The following is a 17,274-nucleotide window of genomic DNA, read 5'->3' on the forward strand; positions in this document are numbered from 1 at the left end:
CGAGTGACAGAACTCAGTCCTGGTTCTTCTGATCTTTGCAGTCAGCGACCGCAACAAGAGTGGTTGCACTTTTAGTTGCTGACTCACGACTTTCCGCTTCTCCACTGAGCAGACGTTCATGCTCAAAGACTAGATGAGCGTCCTAAGCTACTATAGGTAGACTGGAGCTCTCCTATCTAGTTATTTTCAGTCATGTTGTTTTCACTTCCTGTGTGTACGGTCTTGCGGCCGCCGCTAACCAATTGGCAGACGAGAGAAAGTGACGTCAACGTGGCTGTGGTGGAGCGCTCAATTCCATTTTGTTTCACGGCATTTCAGCTCTGGTGACGCTTTAGAGCAGGGGTCTCAAACACGCGGCCCGCGGGCCAAATGTGGCCCGCAGGACACTAGTTTGAGGCCCCCGCCTTGATATGAAAGTTTGTTTGATATGGATGCTGTATGGTATCATGTACCCAGAAAAAATTATTAAGTTTGATTCATGTTCATGTTAAAGGTTAAATAACTGTTAATAGTTATCCTCCCTATCCGTGTGGAAGTGGTAAGTTTTTGGCTATTTAAGTTTAAAGGAAATAAGTTGAAGGCTACCGTTTAGGTGGCTAGCTCTCTAGTTTGCGAGTTAGCATGTGTCTCAAGACCCTGCAGTTGCGCAATATGTTGTAAATAAAAAGAGTATAAATGTGACTATAGTCGTGTTTTGTCATGTCTACAGGGCTCTAATAATGCTTTGTTCATTTTAATCTGAAAAAAATCATTTGTCTAAGTTTTTATTATTTGCCCTTTTATTATTATTATTATATTTATTTATTACTGATTGATTGATTTTCTTTATTCTTGATTTGTTTATTTATTTTAATCTTATTTTGTGCAGAAAAATAAAAAGTAAGATATTTGAGAGCAGTGGAATGTTTTATCAGAGCTTTTCTTGTAGAAAATCAGAACCAAAGCACTGAAAAAGTTTGTATCGCACCTCAAACCTTCAACATGAGGAGAATATTGGCAGGGTTGTTTATAAATGGATGATAACGCCTCCACATCACAGCTCATTCGTTTTACGATGGCCGGTCCACCGTACCATGGTCAGGATTGGACTTTGTTAATGATTCATCTGCTCTTTGACCCCTGATAAGTCGTACGTGTGCAGCACCGCGCCGACATTTGCTTTATCGGGTTTAACTGTGAGAGAGCGAGCCGTGATTCATCATATTTCTTCACAAGTCATTTTCTTTTAAAACTATGTACATGACTCTTGTGGTATATTTATATTTGAACTGCACCTCTTTCCCTGTTCTGTACGTTCTAGAGAGCTGTTCTAGAACAGCTAGCTTGCGGGAGCCCACCATGCACGTAATGGGTGACACCTATTTCCACCTCCAAAAAATGTCAATCACAAAACTGACTCCTCAGGCCACTAGCCACTAAACAATGTGGTGGGACACCAACCGAAACAGGAAGTAGCTCATGAATAGTGTTGTGACGTTCAAGAACGAACCGGTTCTTTTGAACGGCTCATTAACATGAACCATGGGAACCGTTCGTCCCCATTCACATGGGGAGGAGCGCAGCTCAGTGGGCGGTGCTTATTAGATTAGCAAATAGCATGACGCCACGTGGTGCACGGTGCGTTCATGTGAGTGCGCCAGTAAAAAAAAAAAAAAAAATCCCAACAACACAAATAATAAATAATAATAAATATAAAAATGAGCCAGTTTTGTTGAACGGCTCTTTGAAAGGACCGTCTCACCAAGATCCGGCTCCCCTCAAAGAGCCAAAAATCTCTACTTATGAACGACTACGAACAAACAACCAAATGATCTGTTAAATGTTAGCCCCCGTTCCACGTTTGGTTTACCACAGCTAGGTGGACCACCCACACCAAGTGCTCCATCCATCAGGGTCATATCGTGGTGGTACGGTCCACGGACCGTCTGGTCTCGCTGGCTAAGACTGCCATTTCCACTTCTTCACCACTGGAGGGTTTGTTAGCGCTAACGGTTGTGATGCGGTGTCTTGTCGCAGACATCACGGCGTGCAGGAGAAACATCTACGCCACCATGGCGTCATGCCATGATTAGTAAACAGACGCTCACTTCCTGGATGCTGCTGCTATTGACGGAATGCTATGAAAAGAAGTGGGAATGTTTGAAATGACCAAAATGTGACAAATTGCATTCATATGCACGATACAATGTTGATGGAGGTTTTTTTTATAAGGCTTTGTTGTCAAAGTAGGCGTGTCCCATTACATGCATTCTTAGCTCCCTCATGCTAACTGAACCAAAACAGTAAACGTACCATATTGTATGGCGTATCCATGTAGTATTCCATTCTTACTGGACTCTTTGTTGTACAGGGAGACATTGAAAAAGGACTGGAGATGAAGAAACTTGTGCTTTCTGGTTTCTTGGCCAGTGAGGAGATTTACATCAACCAGCTGGAGGCTCTGCTGCTGGTAAGACACACCAAGCCTTTCTCCTTTCAAGTAGAACATCAAGTAAGGTTCTTCATCAAATTTGGGAAGAATAATTATTACGGCTGGTAAATTATTACATTTCTAGTCACATTAATCAGGTTTCCAGTTCATGACACATCATGACAAAAGTGGTATTTTTGTATTAAAAATAATATTTTTACCATTATAACACCATAAACTATTTACAATTTTCATCCATTTCTTTCTGGCCATCTCTGTGGAGTTTGCACAAGCATCCGTCATGTTCTGTATCCTGCCATTTGTGCCACAAGATCAATTCAATTATTTTTTGTGGCCACTAGGTGTCGCCAAAACACCCGCATAAAGGCAGCACATGTTGAATTCGACATGGATTTTCATATCTAATAATATTATATATACATTTATATAATATGTATTATAATAATATACATAATATTATATTATTATATAATAAAATAATATAATATAATAATAAGTAGTTGCAGGAGCAGCCAATCACCGTGTATCTTTGGAACGTGTGCAGCCCATGCGTCCCCTGAAGGCCACAGCCACCACCTCCCAGCCCGTCCTGACCATCCAGCAGATCGAGACCATCTTCTACAAAATCCAGGACATCTTCGAGATCCACAAAGAATTCTACGACGCTCTCTTACCCAACATCAGACAGTGGGATGAGAAGGTCACGGTGGGACACCTCTTCCAGAAACTGGTGAGTGCCATTTCTCGTATGACTAGCGTTTCATTTCCTGTGTGTCAGCTGCTACAGCAAGGCGGCTGATTCGTGGTCATGTTCTAATCCTTTACTTCTGAACCATCAGTTATCGTTTAAATACTATGTCGCTCGGAATTGGTAGCGCTTTCTTTAGCAGAAGCCGATCACAAAGCAAATAAGGGAACTCATGATGAACTTGTCAATCCATTGGAAATCCCAGGCGGCCATTATTACTCACAGTCTCACTGTGAAAATAATTGTATCTCCAAAGGTTTGGGAACCACTGTCTTTAGAAAGAAGGCTAAAATCATCACACAGTAACTGAACACTCAAATGCATATAATATTCATTCATTCATTTTCTATCGCTTATCCTCACGGGAGTCGCCTGGGTGCTGGAGCCTATCCCAGCTGTCTTGGGGCGAGAGGCAGGGTCCACCCTGGACTGGTGGCCAGCCAATCACAGGGCACATATAGACACTCACATTCATACCTATGGACAATTTGGAGTTGCTAATTAACCTAGCATGTTTTTGGAATGGGGGAGGAAACCGGAGTACCCGGAGAAAACCCACGCATGCACGGGGAGAACATGCAAACTCCCCGTGCCACTCCAAATTGTCCATAGGAGTTGCATAGAGTTGCATCATCGCCTCTTTTTTCTAACGATCCTCAAGCTCATTCCTTTTTCCGTGATCCAATAGAGACCAAATGTCCCATTCCCGGGGGGGCCTCATGTTTGATTTATGTGAATTGTCCCAGGCCAGCCAGTTGGGGGTGTACAAGGCCTTTGTGGACAACTACAAGGTGGCGCTGGAGACCGCCGAGAAATGCAACCAGGCCAACAGCCAGTTCCAGAAGATATCGGAGGTATCTCTTTGCTCCTTCCGAGGAGCGTTAAGAAGCTCATTAGTATTCCATTGACATTCATTCTAATGTCTTATTCGTCCTTTTGTTCTTCCAGAACCTGAAGGTGAAAGGTCCCAAAGACTCCAAAGACTGTACCACAACCGTCTCAATGGAGGGTAAGTCATGCCTGGGAATGTGTTTTTCCCGTTTCAAGACTCCGCTCCCCGGCTCCCTGCTGCTTGTGCATGCAGCGGCGGCTTTGGAAAGCAAGATGGTGTATGTGTGAACGTGCACACACACACACACACACACACACACACACACACGCCGGCTCCGAGGCTGCAAAAGTAGGCAGTATGCAGGAGGACATGGTGACGAGAGGAGACCAGGGAGATGGAGGTGCTTCTGGTCCTCAGACTGTGTTGTAACTGCACATACGGTAATACGGGAATACGGGAATACGGGAATGTCCGGATTTACATTTTCAATGTTGTTTTTTTGTTTTTGTGCATGAAGATTGATCATTGATTGATTGGATGATTGATTGGATTTGCTTTCCTCAGCGTCTCTCTCCTCGTTGGATGGGAGATTTTCCGTAGGGATGCTGGAGTTTCGGATGTTATTCTGCCTTTTTTGTGGAAGTGGACCACATGGTCTTCATCTTGCCGTCATGTGCTCGTCATCCTGTATGGTTGCCATTCAAAGAATTAGGGAATGTATGCTGTGGCGGAGATGGACGTAATCCTGCATCTTATTCTGCAGTATTAATTATTATTATACAGTATTAATGCAGTATATAATCTGCAGTATTATTACTGCAGTATTATGCAGTATTATGTCACGTTCTACCAACTGTGAAGTACTGTGCAAAGTGCCTGCGCCACCGTTTGATTGGTTTGAGCCGTGCATTCATGATCATGTTAGGTTGAGCCACAATCAGGCCAGGCTGTGGTCCGCTCCTCGCCGGAAGTCAGCTGGGATAGGCTCCGGCATACACCCCTCGTTCTGACCCAGTGAGGATACGCGGTATCGGGAATGAGATGCGTCTCAGCTTTGTGTTGTTGGTGGCCAGCGTGTTATTCGTGGGATTGAACCTTTTCTCCTCAAGTTAAGCCTCTTTTGCTGTTTTATTCTGTTTTGTTATGAATAGTTTGACTTTTCTCCATTATGTTTTTGTCTCTTAATATTATGTTTTTATTCTCATGGTATTTTGCCTTCGTTATCATAATAGTGTAACTTTTTTAAACCAATGCATATCGATATACTAATATCGATTTGGAAAAAAACAGCCTGCATCTCAGCTTTTTTGTTATGAGTTTTATATAATTTTTTAAATATTATTTTTTCCAATATTATTTTTTAATATTATATTTTTCTAATATTATTTTTAATATTATTTTTTAATATTATTTTTTACTATTATATTATTTTTTAATATTATAGTATGACATCTTTATCCTTACATCACACACATGGCACGGACCTGTGAAGGAGGCTTCCTCGGACTTGTTGTATGGAGCGTGTTGGATCTCCCAGAGAATTCCAAGAGCCAAGTTTAGTGGTCTTGATGGGCGTGTCTGACCCCATGCCCCGCCCTGCATACTGAAACCTCACTACTTCTGTGTTGTACCCAGTTAACCTCTCCGGTGCCTCTTTTGGAAAGTACTATTGAAGTATTGAAAGGCTGACATTCAGGGAGAATCTGTATCTTCATCTCCTCTTATCTCCTCTTTCCGTCTTTCTGTGGGAGGTTCTCACCTAAACCTGTGATGCTTGACAAAACGGCTGTGCTTCATCCTACCCGCATCCTGCACCATCATCATCATCATCATCATCATCTGTCCATCCCGTCATCAATCTTTCACATTGCTTTCTTTGAAAAGTCGCCATCAACTGTACGTCCCGCTGGTCGAGGATTTGGGTGTGATGTTCAACTTCTTGTCTCCACACAGCTCTCCTGTATAAACCCATCGACCGTGTGACCAGAAGCACCCTCGTTCTTCATGTGAGTATTTGCTGTGGACAAGCCGCACCTCATTGTTGCACATTACTTACAGACGCATACGCTACGTCCTTACTGCACACAAATATGCTAATTGACCTTCAGGGTGAACATGGCCGTAGTCTCCAATTAGAAGGTATTAGAAGGTAGCAAAAAGCATCCGGCATCTTCTGTATCCTGCCATTTGTGTGCCAAATTGTGCCACAAGATCAACTCGATGAATTTTTGTGGCCACTAGGTGTCGCCAAAAAACACCCGCTACCCCGCATAAAGGCAGCGCATGTTGAATTTGACATGGATTTTCATATCTAATAATAAGTAGTTGCAGGACCAGCCAAGCCATTAAAACAAGTGTCAACTATAATTAATACAGCAATTCACCAAAAACTCCAAATAAAATCTGAATAATAAATAATAAATAATAATATAATAATTATTATTATAGAATCACAATAACAATAATAATAATAACAATAATTATAATAATAAGTATTATTATAATTAGAATAATAATAATAATAATTAATTGGCCACTCCAAATTGTCCATAGGTATGAATGTGAGTGTGAATGGTTGTTTGTCTATATGTGCCCTGTGATTGGCTGGCCACCAGTCCAGGGTGTACCCCGCCTCTCGCCCCAAGACAGCTGGGATAGGCTCCAGCACCCCCCGCGACACTCATGAGGATAAGCGGTAGAAAATGAATGAATAATAATAATAATAATAATAATAAAAGCTTCCGTTTGCATCCATCCGTTGGAGCAAGAGCCTACCCCACACTCTCCCATCAGGAGTGTTTCTTTAAACGGCGAGCGAGGAGACGCGTTGGCAGGGCTCACTTTGGAAGGAGACGGCTGATCAGTATTCCGTGGGCAGCTGCTTTCACCTTCATGTAGTGATGAAGTCGGCTGGAACAACAAGAAGGAAATGGCTTTCCCTCAGATGACTCCACCAGTCAATAAAAAATGGCGCATCTTGTGTTTTGGGGGCAATGCAGACTGAAGGTCAAAAAGACAACATGAACTCATTTTTACTTTGTGTGTGTAACCTTTTGTGCCGCAGGATTTGCTCAAACACACGCCAAAGGACCATCCCGACTTCCCCCTCCTGCAGGACGCTCTGCGGATATCTCAGAACTTCCTGTCCTCCATCAACGAGGAGATCGACCCCCGCAGGACCGCCGTCACCACGCCCAAAGGAGAGGTGTGTATGCGTGTGAGGAGGATTTGCAGATTGTGTCCAAATAATGATATGGAGGTCATGAAAAAGCTCCCGCCCACGCCGTGTTTTGGCACACGTAAGATGCTTGTTATTTTTCGTAGGCTCGTCAGCTGGTGAAGGACGGCTTCCTGGTGGAGGTGTCGGAGAGTTCCAGGAAGCTACGACATGTCTTCCTCTTCACCGACCTGCTCCTCTGTGCCAAAATGAAGAAGACATCTGTTGGGTGAGCCATCTACGTGCGACTAGAACTGACGCCATCATCGATTGCGGAGACCGCGGCTGTGTTGGAAACCGCATACTGACTACTACATACGTACTTCCATACTGCATACCCAACTCATTACACAGTATGCAAAGCGTGTACACTACAGCGTACTACATGATAACCCACAATGCATTGCGCTCCTACCTGAGCCGAAATGGACAGGCTGAAGCTGATTTCACTCTAGCTCTAAACTCTTTAAATACATAACTTTATTGAGATTTTGTTAAAAATCAGGTGAGAAAGTGGTCGTTTAGATCCCGAGTGTGCCGTTTATTTGTCCAAATACCAACCCTTTACAATTTCGTTTGGACGAATCCGGCAAAATTTAAGCTAGCAAAACTTTTCTCATACAAAAAAATCATAGTGATAAATCATGCTTTTACTTTGAAAAACAAGAAGCAAACCAACTCGTGATATATCCTGCTTGACACCGCCATTTGGTCCATCCTCCTGCTCGGTTGGTGTTCAGCTAACGTTTTTTTTCCCCACGATGACGTCACGTCGCGTTGCATCCTGGGTAATTTGAGTGTGAGTAGTAATCTGATGATACATACTCAACATTTCTGGCCAATGCAGTACTCATCCGAGAACTTCTCGCATACTCAAAAATGGGTTAGTATGAGTAGTAGCCAAGTGTACGCTTTCCAACACAGCCCAGGTGTCCATTCTTGTCATGAGGTGTAATTCACATTTGAACCACTAGATGGTCCTCAAGTCTAGTACGTGTACTTGACACAGAAGATGTCTGTATGAATGTTTTTACGATGTGTCCAGCGACGCTGTCTGTGAGCGTGCGCCATTTTTACACTGTTGTGTTTATAGTTAGCAACTGAAAAGGAGCAGGAAGAAGCAGCATGTATTATTATACTACTTATAATACTCATATTATTATATTGACTTGTCATTGATAATGACCTCTGCCTTCCGTCCGCAGTCGTCACCAGCAGTACGAGTGCAAGTGGTACATCCCTCTTGCCGACTTGACTTTCCAGACGCTAGAAGAGTCGGACTCGTGCCACAGCATCCAAGTCCTCCCCGAGCACGAGATTGAGGAGATGAAGATCAAGATCTCGCTCTTAAAGAGCGACATCCAGAAAGAGAAGGTACGCTAGTCGCTGCGGGGCGGCCATACATTTATCTTTTTAGGATGAAACTTCTTGCAATTTCTTTGTGAAGCCCTCATATGATGCGTTAAAGTGATCATCAGCTGATCAAAACCGAGGACACAAAGGCGTTCCCAGACCTCCAGCGTGTTCCAGGTCTGCCGCCGGGGCCTTCTCCTGTCTGGGCATGCCTGGAACACGTCCCCACGGAGTTGTCCTCGTTCTCCATCGGCTTTAGATCAGGGGAGCACACAGGATGTTCCAAAAGAGTGTGGTTATTCCTCAGGAAGATGTCCGTAGACAGGGCCTTCAGTTATGAGGGACACCCCCAGCACCTTCTCCATATAGACAGCTGCTATAAGCCATGCTAATAACAGGATGTACTTTAGCCCTGGACAGGATGTTGGTCCTTGAACATGAACGTAAGCTCTTTATCTGCGGCTGAGGACGTTATGAGCAAAGATGGAGATACCAAATAAAACATACTGTAGGTGAGTCACAGGAACGTTTGTCCTATCTAGTCCCTTACGTGTTCTTTGACGTGTTTCCGTGTTTATGTGCTACACACAGAGAAGACGTGCCAGAAGGGCTATTTATATTAGTGACGGAAACGTGACGTCAGCGGCGCTTTGGAAAAACGATGTTATTACCACGTGTGACGGGGAGCAGAGAGTTCCTGTCATCCCACTTGCATGGTGCTACAGCCTCCCACTCAGGGCGGCTATTTCTAGTCAGGGTGGCTCCATCGGATAGCACACGGACTCTGACTCACAGTTCCCAGTCAGGATGTGTGTGTTTGGGGTCCTTTAAGGATGAATAACGTACAATTAACCACCGAAGAAAAGGCCAATATGGCGTCATCAACAGGAGGCCACTTCAGTCATGTGTTATTTATCGCGACTTGGTGTCCTTCAGTGCCCACCTGTGAATAAAATGTATTATTATTATTTTTAATATAATATAATAATAATAATAAGATATTATATGTATTATTATATATTATATTATAATTAATATAATAATAATAATATAATATATAATATATATAATAAAAATAATACATTATATATTACATTAATTATATATTATTATATTAATAATTATAAAATAATACATAATATATATAATATTATAATAATATTATTATATGTTATATATAATAATATATAATTAATATATATTATTATTATTATTATATTCTAATTATATTATTTTATTATTATTAATTTGCTGTCCCGTAGAAAGCACCGAGGGGTCAGAACCGTGTGGAGCGTCTGAGGAAGAAGATGAACGAGCAGGAGTCTTGGCTGCTGCTCCATTCCCCCACCATCCCTTTCCGCATTCACAACAAACACGGGAAGGTAATAACTACTCGGATGCAGCGCTCGCGTCTCACCGCTAGATGGCGACAAAACGTCAATATGAACTAAAAATGAAATGTGTTACATCTTGTTTGGTGCAGAGTTACCTGTTCCTGCTCTCTTCCGATTATGAGAGGTCAGAATGGCGGGAAAGCATCCAGAAGCTCCAGAAGAAAGGTGTAAAAGTGCAAAATGTCGGCAAAAAGTGCACATCCAACCGTGTCTGCTTTCTTTTCCAGACCTCCAGACTTGTGTGCTGAGCTCGGTCGAGCTGCAAGTCCTGACTAGCTCGTGTTTAAAGCTCCGAACCGTCCACAACATTCCTGTCACCAGTAATAAAGATGGTAAGCCACCAGCCCCCCCCCCATTGACGCTTATGGAGGTTCCACTTGGCTTTTCATCCATCTGCTGGCCGTCACAGTGGAGGGCTGCACTCAGCTGACAGCCCATGTTTGTTTTTTCTCCACATTGATGTAAAGTATGTTTCTTTATGTAGTTTATAAATAGTTTGAGCATAGGAAACGTTTTTTAATATTTTTATTAGAGACCTCTAGACATGAACTAACTCCCCTATAGTCACTGTTACACTTCTATTAGCCACTGCAGTAGATATAATAAAAGAAAATAAGACATATAAGACATCACACATGTTAACGACCTGAAGCCCGCCGTGGCGAGGGTACTTTTATTTACTGAAACTGAGTTTGGGTACGCATCCCTACCACTCCCGATGACGGGAATGTTGAGTCGGCTCTTATTGTTTTGGTGTCTGGATACTCTGAACCACAATTGTGTTGAAACACTGCAGGCCCCACATTCTGCCTCTTAGCGTGTGACATAATCGTCGTTGTAAATCTTCCAGCCGCACACACGCACCTCCATGACACGGGTCGCACGGAGCGGCACAGTCGGGGTTTGGAATTGAGACCAGCTGGCAGAGGAATGTTGTCATAATTAAGCGGATGGATGACATTGCAGAGACCCGCTTCTAAGTGGACTCCTAAGTGGGCTTTACTGCTGAAACATTTGTAGTTAGGGTTTTTTTTTGTCATGTTGGATTTGTGGCCTGCAGCTGGTTTTTTGGGGCACAGGCCACATTTGGAAAATGACAAAAAAAATATATATAAAATGAAGAAAAGTTGAATGCTGGAATGCATTGAAATCTATCAACGGTCTGAGGATCGAACCAGCAACCTCCAGGTTCCTCACTCTGTGACATGGGGGAGGGGGCAATGAACTTAAAAATATTGAATGATGGAAAATATGGGAATAATTAGAACATGACATCTGAAATGCTGCCATGTAAAACTAGAGAATGAATCGTTTTCGAAGGAAGCGAACCAGCGACCATGTCGCCGTGTAGAATAAGAGGAATTTCAGAGTAATGTAAAATTATCTTTCACTGCCATTTCATTTTTCTATTGATTTTTAGCAGATTGATAACAGTGTAATTTCAAATATATAAGTTGAATGAACGACTGAGAATCGAACCAGCAACCGTAGAATGGGGAAAAACAACCCCGCTACCTCCTGAGCCATGTCACCCTGTAAAATGGAAAAATAATTTTCACCAATAGGAGGCGCCAAATAAATTGGCCATTCGTTTTTATTGGAAAGATTGTCTCAGAAAATATGAAATGACAATAAATCTGCAGACAAAAAGTGAAGTGCGTCGCATTAAAGGGACTTCCTGTCGTTCCCAGATGAAGAAGCTCCGGGCTTGTACGGCTTCCTCCACGTGATCGTCCACTCCGCCAAAGGATTCAAGGAGTCAGCCAGTAAGTCGGCCGGCGACACAACTTTTTTTTTTTTTTCCTTTTCCACACGTCTCCACATTCCAGCTGTGCATACTTGGTACACACACAGTACACACACAGCTGCTGTGTTCAGGCACACATGACTCCCATCAATCACTTGCATTGTGCATGTAGGGTACCCATCAGGCAGCCCCCACCAAATAGCGGTGGGGGCCGAAATTACGTTTTATTTTTATAATGGCACAGCAAACCCTTTAGGCATAATACTTTTTGGATTTCCTGGATTGTTTTGCATCCTGTTGTCTCAGACACGGTCGTGTGTGTGTGTGTGTGTGTGTGTGTGTGTGAGTGTGTGTCACACTCAAGCCATCGGATCTTCGGAGGACCTCACAGAGGCTTATTTGAGATGTGCCAGGAATGGACAGCTGGCATTTGGGAGCACATTGTAGCCGGTCACACACAGTTTAAATATCAAATATCTAGAAACTAGACAGAGAATGATGATTTCCTCCGTTACCATGACAGCTGTGAGGATGTGAAAGCCGTCTCCTGGAATGTTCCGGGTAAAAGATTGGATCTCAATCTCCTCAGGAGGCTTGTTTGGTTCGTACAGGAGACCAAACGATGAAGAACATGTCCATGATGGAGCCCAACTACAGAGTAAAATCAAGTGAAAACGTAAAAGACGTATAAATATTGTAATGGTAATGATTTTATTTCATTTCAACATGCATCAGATTACAATTGAATGCATCCCATAATCAGTTCCCAGTTCCACATGTCCAAAAGGAGTAGGAAGAAGCAAAGCTTATTAAATCCTACCCCTCCATCTGGTACAATCAGTAACTGTTACATTTGTTCACTTCCTGCTTTCTCAATATAATTAAATTTTTTATTTAAATAATTTTTTTAATTTATTTAATTTTACTTAATTCTGCTTAATTTTACTTAATTTTACGTAATTTTATGTAATTTAATTTAATTTAATTTTTATTAGTAGTATTTTTTTTTGTCACATACCAAAGTAGGTGGTGATATGAGCATCCAATGACATAATGGGTACCATAGTAACTGTCCTTACTCAATCCATCCCATAGTTTGATTCCACATACTGAAATGCTATGGCTTTTTAACGTAGTCCTAGCATAGAAGTGGGGGGGGGGTTCTGCTGTTGCTTCATTTTGTCTACTTCAGACATTATTGGTGTTGGAAAAGCTCACTTCCTGAACCAGGCAACAGCGATTAATCGTCATATGCATATGGTAATTAATGTCAGAGTTCTGATTCATGTAGAGTCGAAATCCCTTCACTCGGAATTCTGCCTCATGTTTTTCTGATTGGGAATTTGCACATGCACGTTCCAAAACGTTGCATCTTATTTTGTAATGTGTCTTTCCCGTGGGAATTGGCTTTTAATTCCTCCTAAGGCAGTCGTCAAACTAGGTCACAGAAGCAGGAACCGGGATTGAAATCTCCAACCATGACCCAGTAAAGTGACTTTATTATCTTCTGTTTATGAGTACTAAATAAAATATATCCAAGATCCAAACTCTGCACACATTTCCACTTTTCCGATACGCTTGGACACATTTCTACTCCAGGTACACCTTTTTGTTGGCTTCAGTTTGGAGTGTATACTTCACTGGCCCCTTGTAAAAATGACCTTCAAGGCTGTGACTGGTCAGCTCTTTAGCTCATTTCCTGTGTGCGGTAATCTTAAAATTATCGTAGTAGTTTGGTCCAAACACCACAGTCGGTTTCCGCAAAGTAGGATTCCTTATTTAGAAATGGAATAATTTTGTACACGTGACTCTCTAAATACGGGGTTAATATTATTAGAGACCTCCAGACATAAAATAACACCCCTATAGTCATATCGTACATATATATTTGTATGTATTAATAGCGCCTTCATTTCGACCACACATACGCGCAAAATAAAGAGGTTGTTGTGATGTTCGGGGTGTCAGTGAATGCATCTCAGGGTTGACGAGTTGGAGATACATATATAGTATATATTACACTGCTGTAATGTTAACATAGTCAATGAAATAAATGCTGTTTTTATGTTTTATTGATGTTTTTATTAGTTTTCCAACAATCCGGTTCCAGCTGATCGCTACCGGTTTTCTGTTTCCCGCATTTAAGCATCCAAACGCCAACGATAGTCCCTCGTTTTTAGACCTTAGAGGACGCTGATCAGTTTAACCGGCTGTTGCTTGCTACCTGATTCTGTGAGGCCTTCATTTGACCTTGTGTCCAGCGCACCCCCAGGCCAAGATTAGCATCCCGTATTCGAAGACAAAGCCACGCTGAGACGGAAAAGGATGGTGGCCATTAACCCTTGCATTAAGGGTTCAGAGACCCCATGCGGACTAATCCACCCCCCTCATGGTCACCCTGATGGTGACCTGCCGAGGAAATAGAAATTGATGGCGTTGCAGTTGGGTCATCCTATTCCTCTGAGCTCTTCTGCAGGACCAGAAAGATCTATGATGTGTGGGATGCTTTTTAAGAGTCCATCAAGACGTGACAGGCATCCACCGTCATCAGTCAGACCACATCCAATCAAATGTCCAATAACGGCTCAACAACTATGCAATTTATTTGGTATCTCCCATGCGGTCCTCTCCACCTCCTCCTCCGTGGGAGTCATTGGACCCGAGCTTTCCAGCATGCGGGTCCAAGCTCTAGACAGATGTCAGACATGCAGCAGTGCGGTCTCCAAGAAGTGCTACAACAGCATTTAAAGAAACATAATTGCCCCGTGTACGAGCCAGGCGGGACCCCGTCCCAGGAGAGGGACTGTCGCCGTACGAGGACGTACACCGGACGGAGATTGATGGCTTCCAGTCCTCAAAATACAACATGTCCACTCCTCAAGGACTAGTCCATGTTGATGGAGGAAACCGGTGATGTCATGTGATGTGGATGTTCTTCTTCTGTGATACCGCAGTGTTCAGGCGTGCGACTCCAAGTGCACATACTAGAAAAAAACACGACTAATATCACAGTTCTCACTTGTTTTTCAGCTAAGTACTCACAAGAATTGGATATTATGGGATGGATGGATGGACGACAAGATAGAATGCGTTTGCCGACTTCCTGATTTCTTATTTTTGATGTTCTGATTATTGTCCTGCTGCAGAACCCAAGTTGCTTTCAGCTCGAGGTCCTCCAAGGTTTTTAGGAATGCATTGTACAAGTCTCCCAGGTCTTGTAGCAGCAAAGCAGCCCCAGACCGTCATACTACCACCACCATATTTTACTGCTGAAATGATCTTTTTTGTGGAAATGCAGTTTGACTGGTTTGGGTCTTGGAACTCTGCCCTGCTTTCTTACAGTGGATTCATGGAAACTGACCTTAACTAAGTCAAGCGTTATTGTTTGCGTGCTTTTTTTATAATCAGGTTTGTGGTTATGTCAAAATGACTAAAAACAAAGAAAGACAGGACCACAAATCCTTTCTTTTTTGGCAGTAGACATCTCAGCTGTTTCTTCATCTCCCTTTCCATAAGTAAGAAAATGCACCCATTTAAAGCTGCCATATGGTTCCAATATCCTTTATTATCGCCCCCCTTTTCTCCTTATGTTTCTTTCACAAGGGAATGTCCAAGCGATGGCTATTTGTGGTTACTGTATGTGACGACATAATTGGTTTTACGCTTCATGACTACTTTAAGTTGACAGTCCTTATTTGTGTTTCTTCCTAGATCTCTACTGTACCCTTGAAGTGGACTCGTACGGATACTTTGTGAGCAAAGCGAAGACCCGAGTCTTCAGAGACACGACAGAGCCTCAATGGAACGAGGTCGGTAAATAACACAACAAGTCAACTCCTCTTGGGTGGTTTCATTTCACCGACTTCCCCCGACTTCCCCTCGTGTCGTCTGACAGGAGTTTGAGATCGAGCTGGAGGGTTCCCAGTACCTGCGGATCCTGTGCTATGAAAAGTGTTACGATAAGAGCATGCTCAACAAGGATGACAACGAGATTGTGGACAAGATCATGGGCAAAGGCCAGGTCCAGGTAAAAAAAAAACAAAAACACCTTTTATATCTTGGATGCAGGTCCATAACAAAAACAGCTGTGGGCTGCAAGTGGCCCACGGACCACATTTTGGACACACCAGATCTATACTATAAATGAGAGGAGTGACTCATTTTGATTAGCCGTCTGTCCTACCAGCACAATGGTGTGGTTTTGTCGCGGTTAGCCCCTAATTGATCCAATCGGAATACTGGTCACATTTCCCACTTTCGTCAAACGGGACTTCCCGTGTCTCGTTGTGAGAAATAACTCATAAAAATCCCTTTTCGGAGACGTGTGGAACCACACGCCGCCCCCGCCACGGCGTGTGTGGTGACTTGATGGATGAAAGATGCAACTTTCACAGCATCGATGCTGGAGTTCTACGGCGCCACCTACAGATCCCGCCGTGAGTGATATTTCCACAGAGGATACGGGAAATGCGGTCAGTCGAGTGAAGCTCGACTCCTGTCATTTTCCTCTCAGTCGTAGCAAATTGCAGCTGTTGCCGCCATATTTGATCAAGCCTCCTCCGCAGGTTTTAATAGCACTTATCAAGTTACTGCCTCATCTTCTTCTCCAGGACGGCGGAACGTAGCAATCGGTTGAACTCATGCAAGGCATGTTTGGTGCTGCAGGTATATAATATACGTATATATAATATACGTATATATAATATACGTCATTAAAGGCATCATTTGTTCATATTCCAATAATATACAAATACATAATATGCAGTTATAAATCCCGCCTCCTCTGGTGTGGCTGCCAGTTAGAGAGACAAATGTTACTGGGAACATCCACTTCTCGCCAATAACACGGGAAAAAAACATAAATACGTCACGTGTTTGTTGGTTGGCTTTGAGAGGCAGAAGACGGAGATGGCGAGCGAGCGAGCGAGCGAGTGAGCGAGAGAGAGAGAGGTCCCAGACCCTTGAGAGGGTGGGAACAGGAACAGTGTGTGTTTGATTACGTGAGTGGGAATGTTTTAAAGCAGGGTTGGTCCGGGGGCCGTTTTCGTCCTCGGTTGTTTTTTTATTATTTTTTTATTGGCCTACACCACATTCTAAAAATATTATAAAAAACCAACAACAAACAATAAAAAAGCAAAAGTTTACAATAATAGTTTAATATTGAGGAAAATTGCATGAAGTTGAAATATTAAATAATATTTATTAAAAATGAATAAAAGTAAATACATCTTCTTTAAGTAAATAAATAAATTAAAAATAATAAAAAAATTAAAACAACTTAATTTTAATTTTAAAAAATTAATTAAAAAAAATAAATGAATAAATAAATTACGAAAGGAAAAAAAACATTCTTAAGCCATAATAAATAATCATAATAATATCACAGAAACAAAATTTAGGCAGATTATTTAAAACAAAATTTGAAAATATGACGAGGAAGAAGTCATAGTTTTAATTTTAAGTGAATAAACTCATAAAATAATGTAATTTATATCATTAATATTATATTATTTATTTTAGTATTGTATAATAAATAATAATTTAAATAAAGA

General features: G+C 42.2%; 1 protein-coding gene across 4 annotated transcripts in view; it reads left to right on the plus strand.

The window, feature by feature from the left end:
- The window catches only part of abr (ABR activator of RhoGEF and GTPase), a 71,647-nt gene that overhangs the window by 28,313 nt on the left and 26,060 nt on the right, over positions 1–17,274 (plus strand). For all 4 annotated transcript variants that reach the window (XM_058086230.2, XM_058086229.2, XM_058086231.2 and 1 more), the window contains 14 exons: positions 2,351–2,449; positions 2,976–3,161; positions 3,926–4,033; positions 4,128–4,188; positions 5,965–6,017; positions 7,076–7,216; positions 7,336–7,457; positions 8,434–8,602; positions 9,844–9,963; positions 10,065–10,140; positions 10,203–10,307; positions 11,667–11,741; positions 15,434–15,531; positions 15,618–15,749. In XM_058086230.2, coding sequence (XP_057942213.2) covers positions 2,351–2,449; positions 2,976–3,161; positions 3,926–4,033; positions 4,128–4,188; positions 5,965–6,017; positions 7,076–7,216; positions 7,336–7,457; positions 8,434–8,602; positions 9,844–9,963; positions 10,065–10,140; positions 10,203–10,307; positions 11,667–11,741; positions 15,434–15,531; positions 15,618–15,749 — 1,545 coding nt within the window. The remainder of the gene's footprint in view (positions 1–2,350; positions 2,450–2,975; positions 3,162–3,925; positions 4,034–4,127; positions 4,189–5,964; positions 6,018–7,075; positions 7,217–7,335; positions 7,458–8,433; positions 8,603–9,843; positions 9,964–10,064; positions 10,141–10,202; positions 10,308–11,666; positions 11,742–15,433; positions 15,532–15,617; positions 15,750–17,274) is intronic.

Source organism: Doryrhamphus excisus, linkage group LG21 (assembly GCF_037039965.1).
Source record: "Doryrhamphus excisus strain RoL-2023G ecotype Guam linkage group LG21, RoL_Dexc_Guam_v1.1, whole genome shotgun sequence".
NCBI lineage: Eukaryota > Metazoa > Chordata > Actinopteri > Syngnathiformes > Syngnathidae > Doryrhamphus > Doryrhamphus excisus.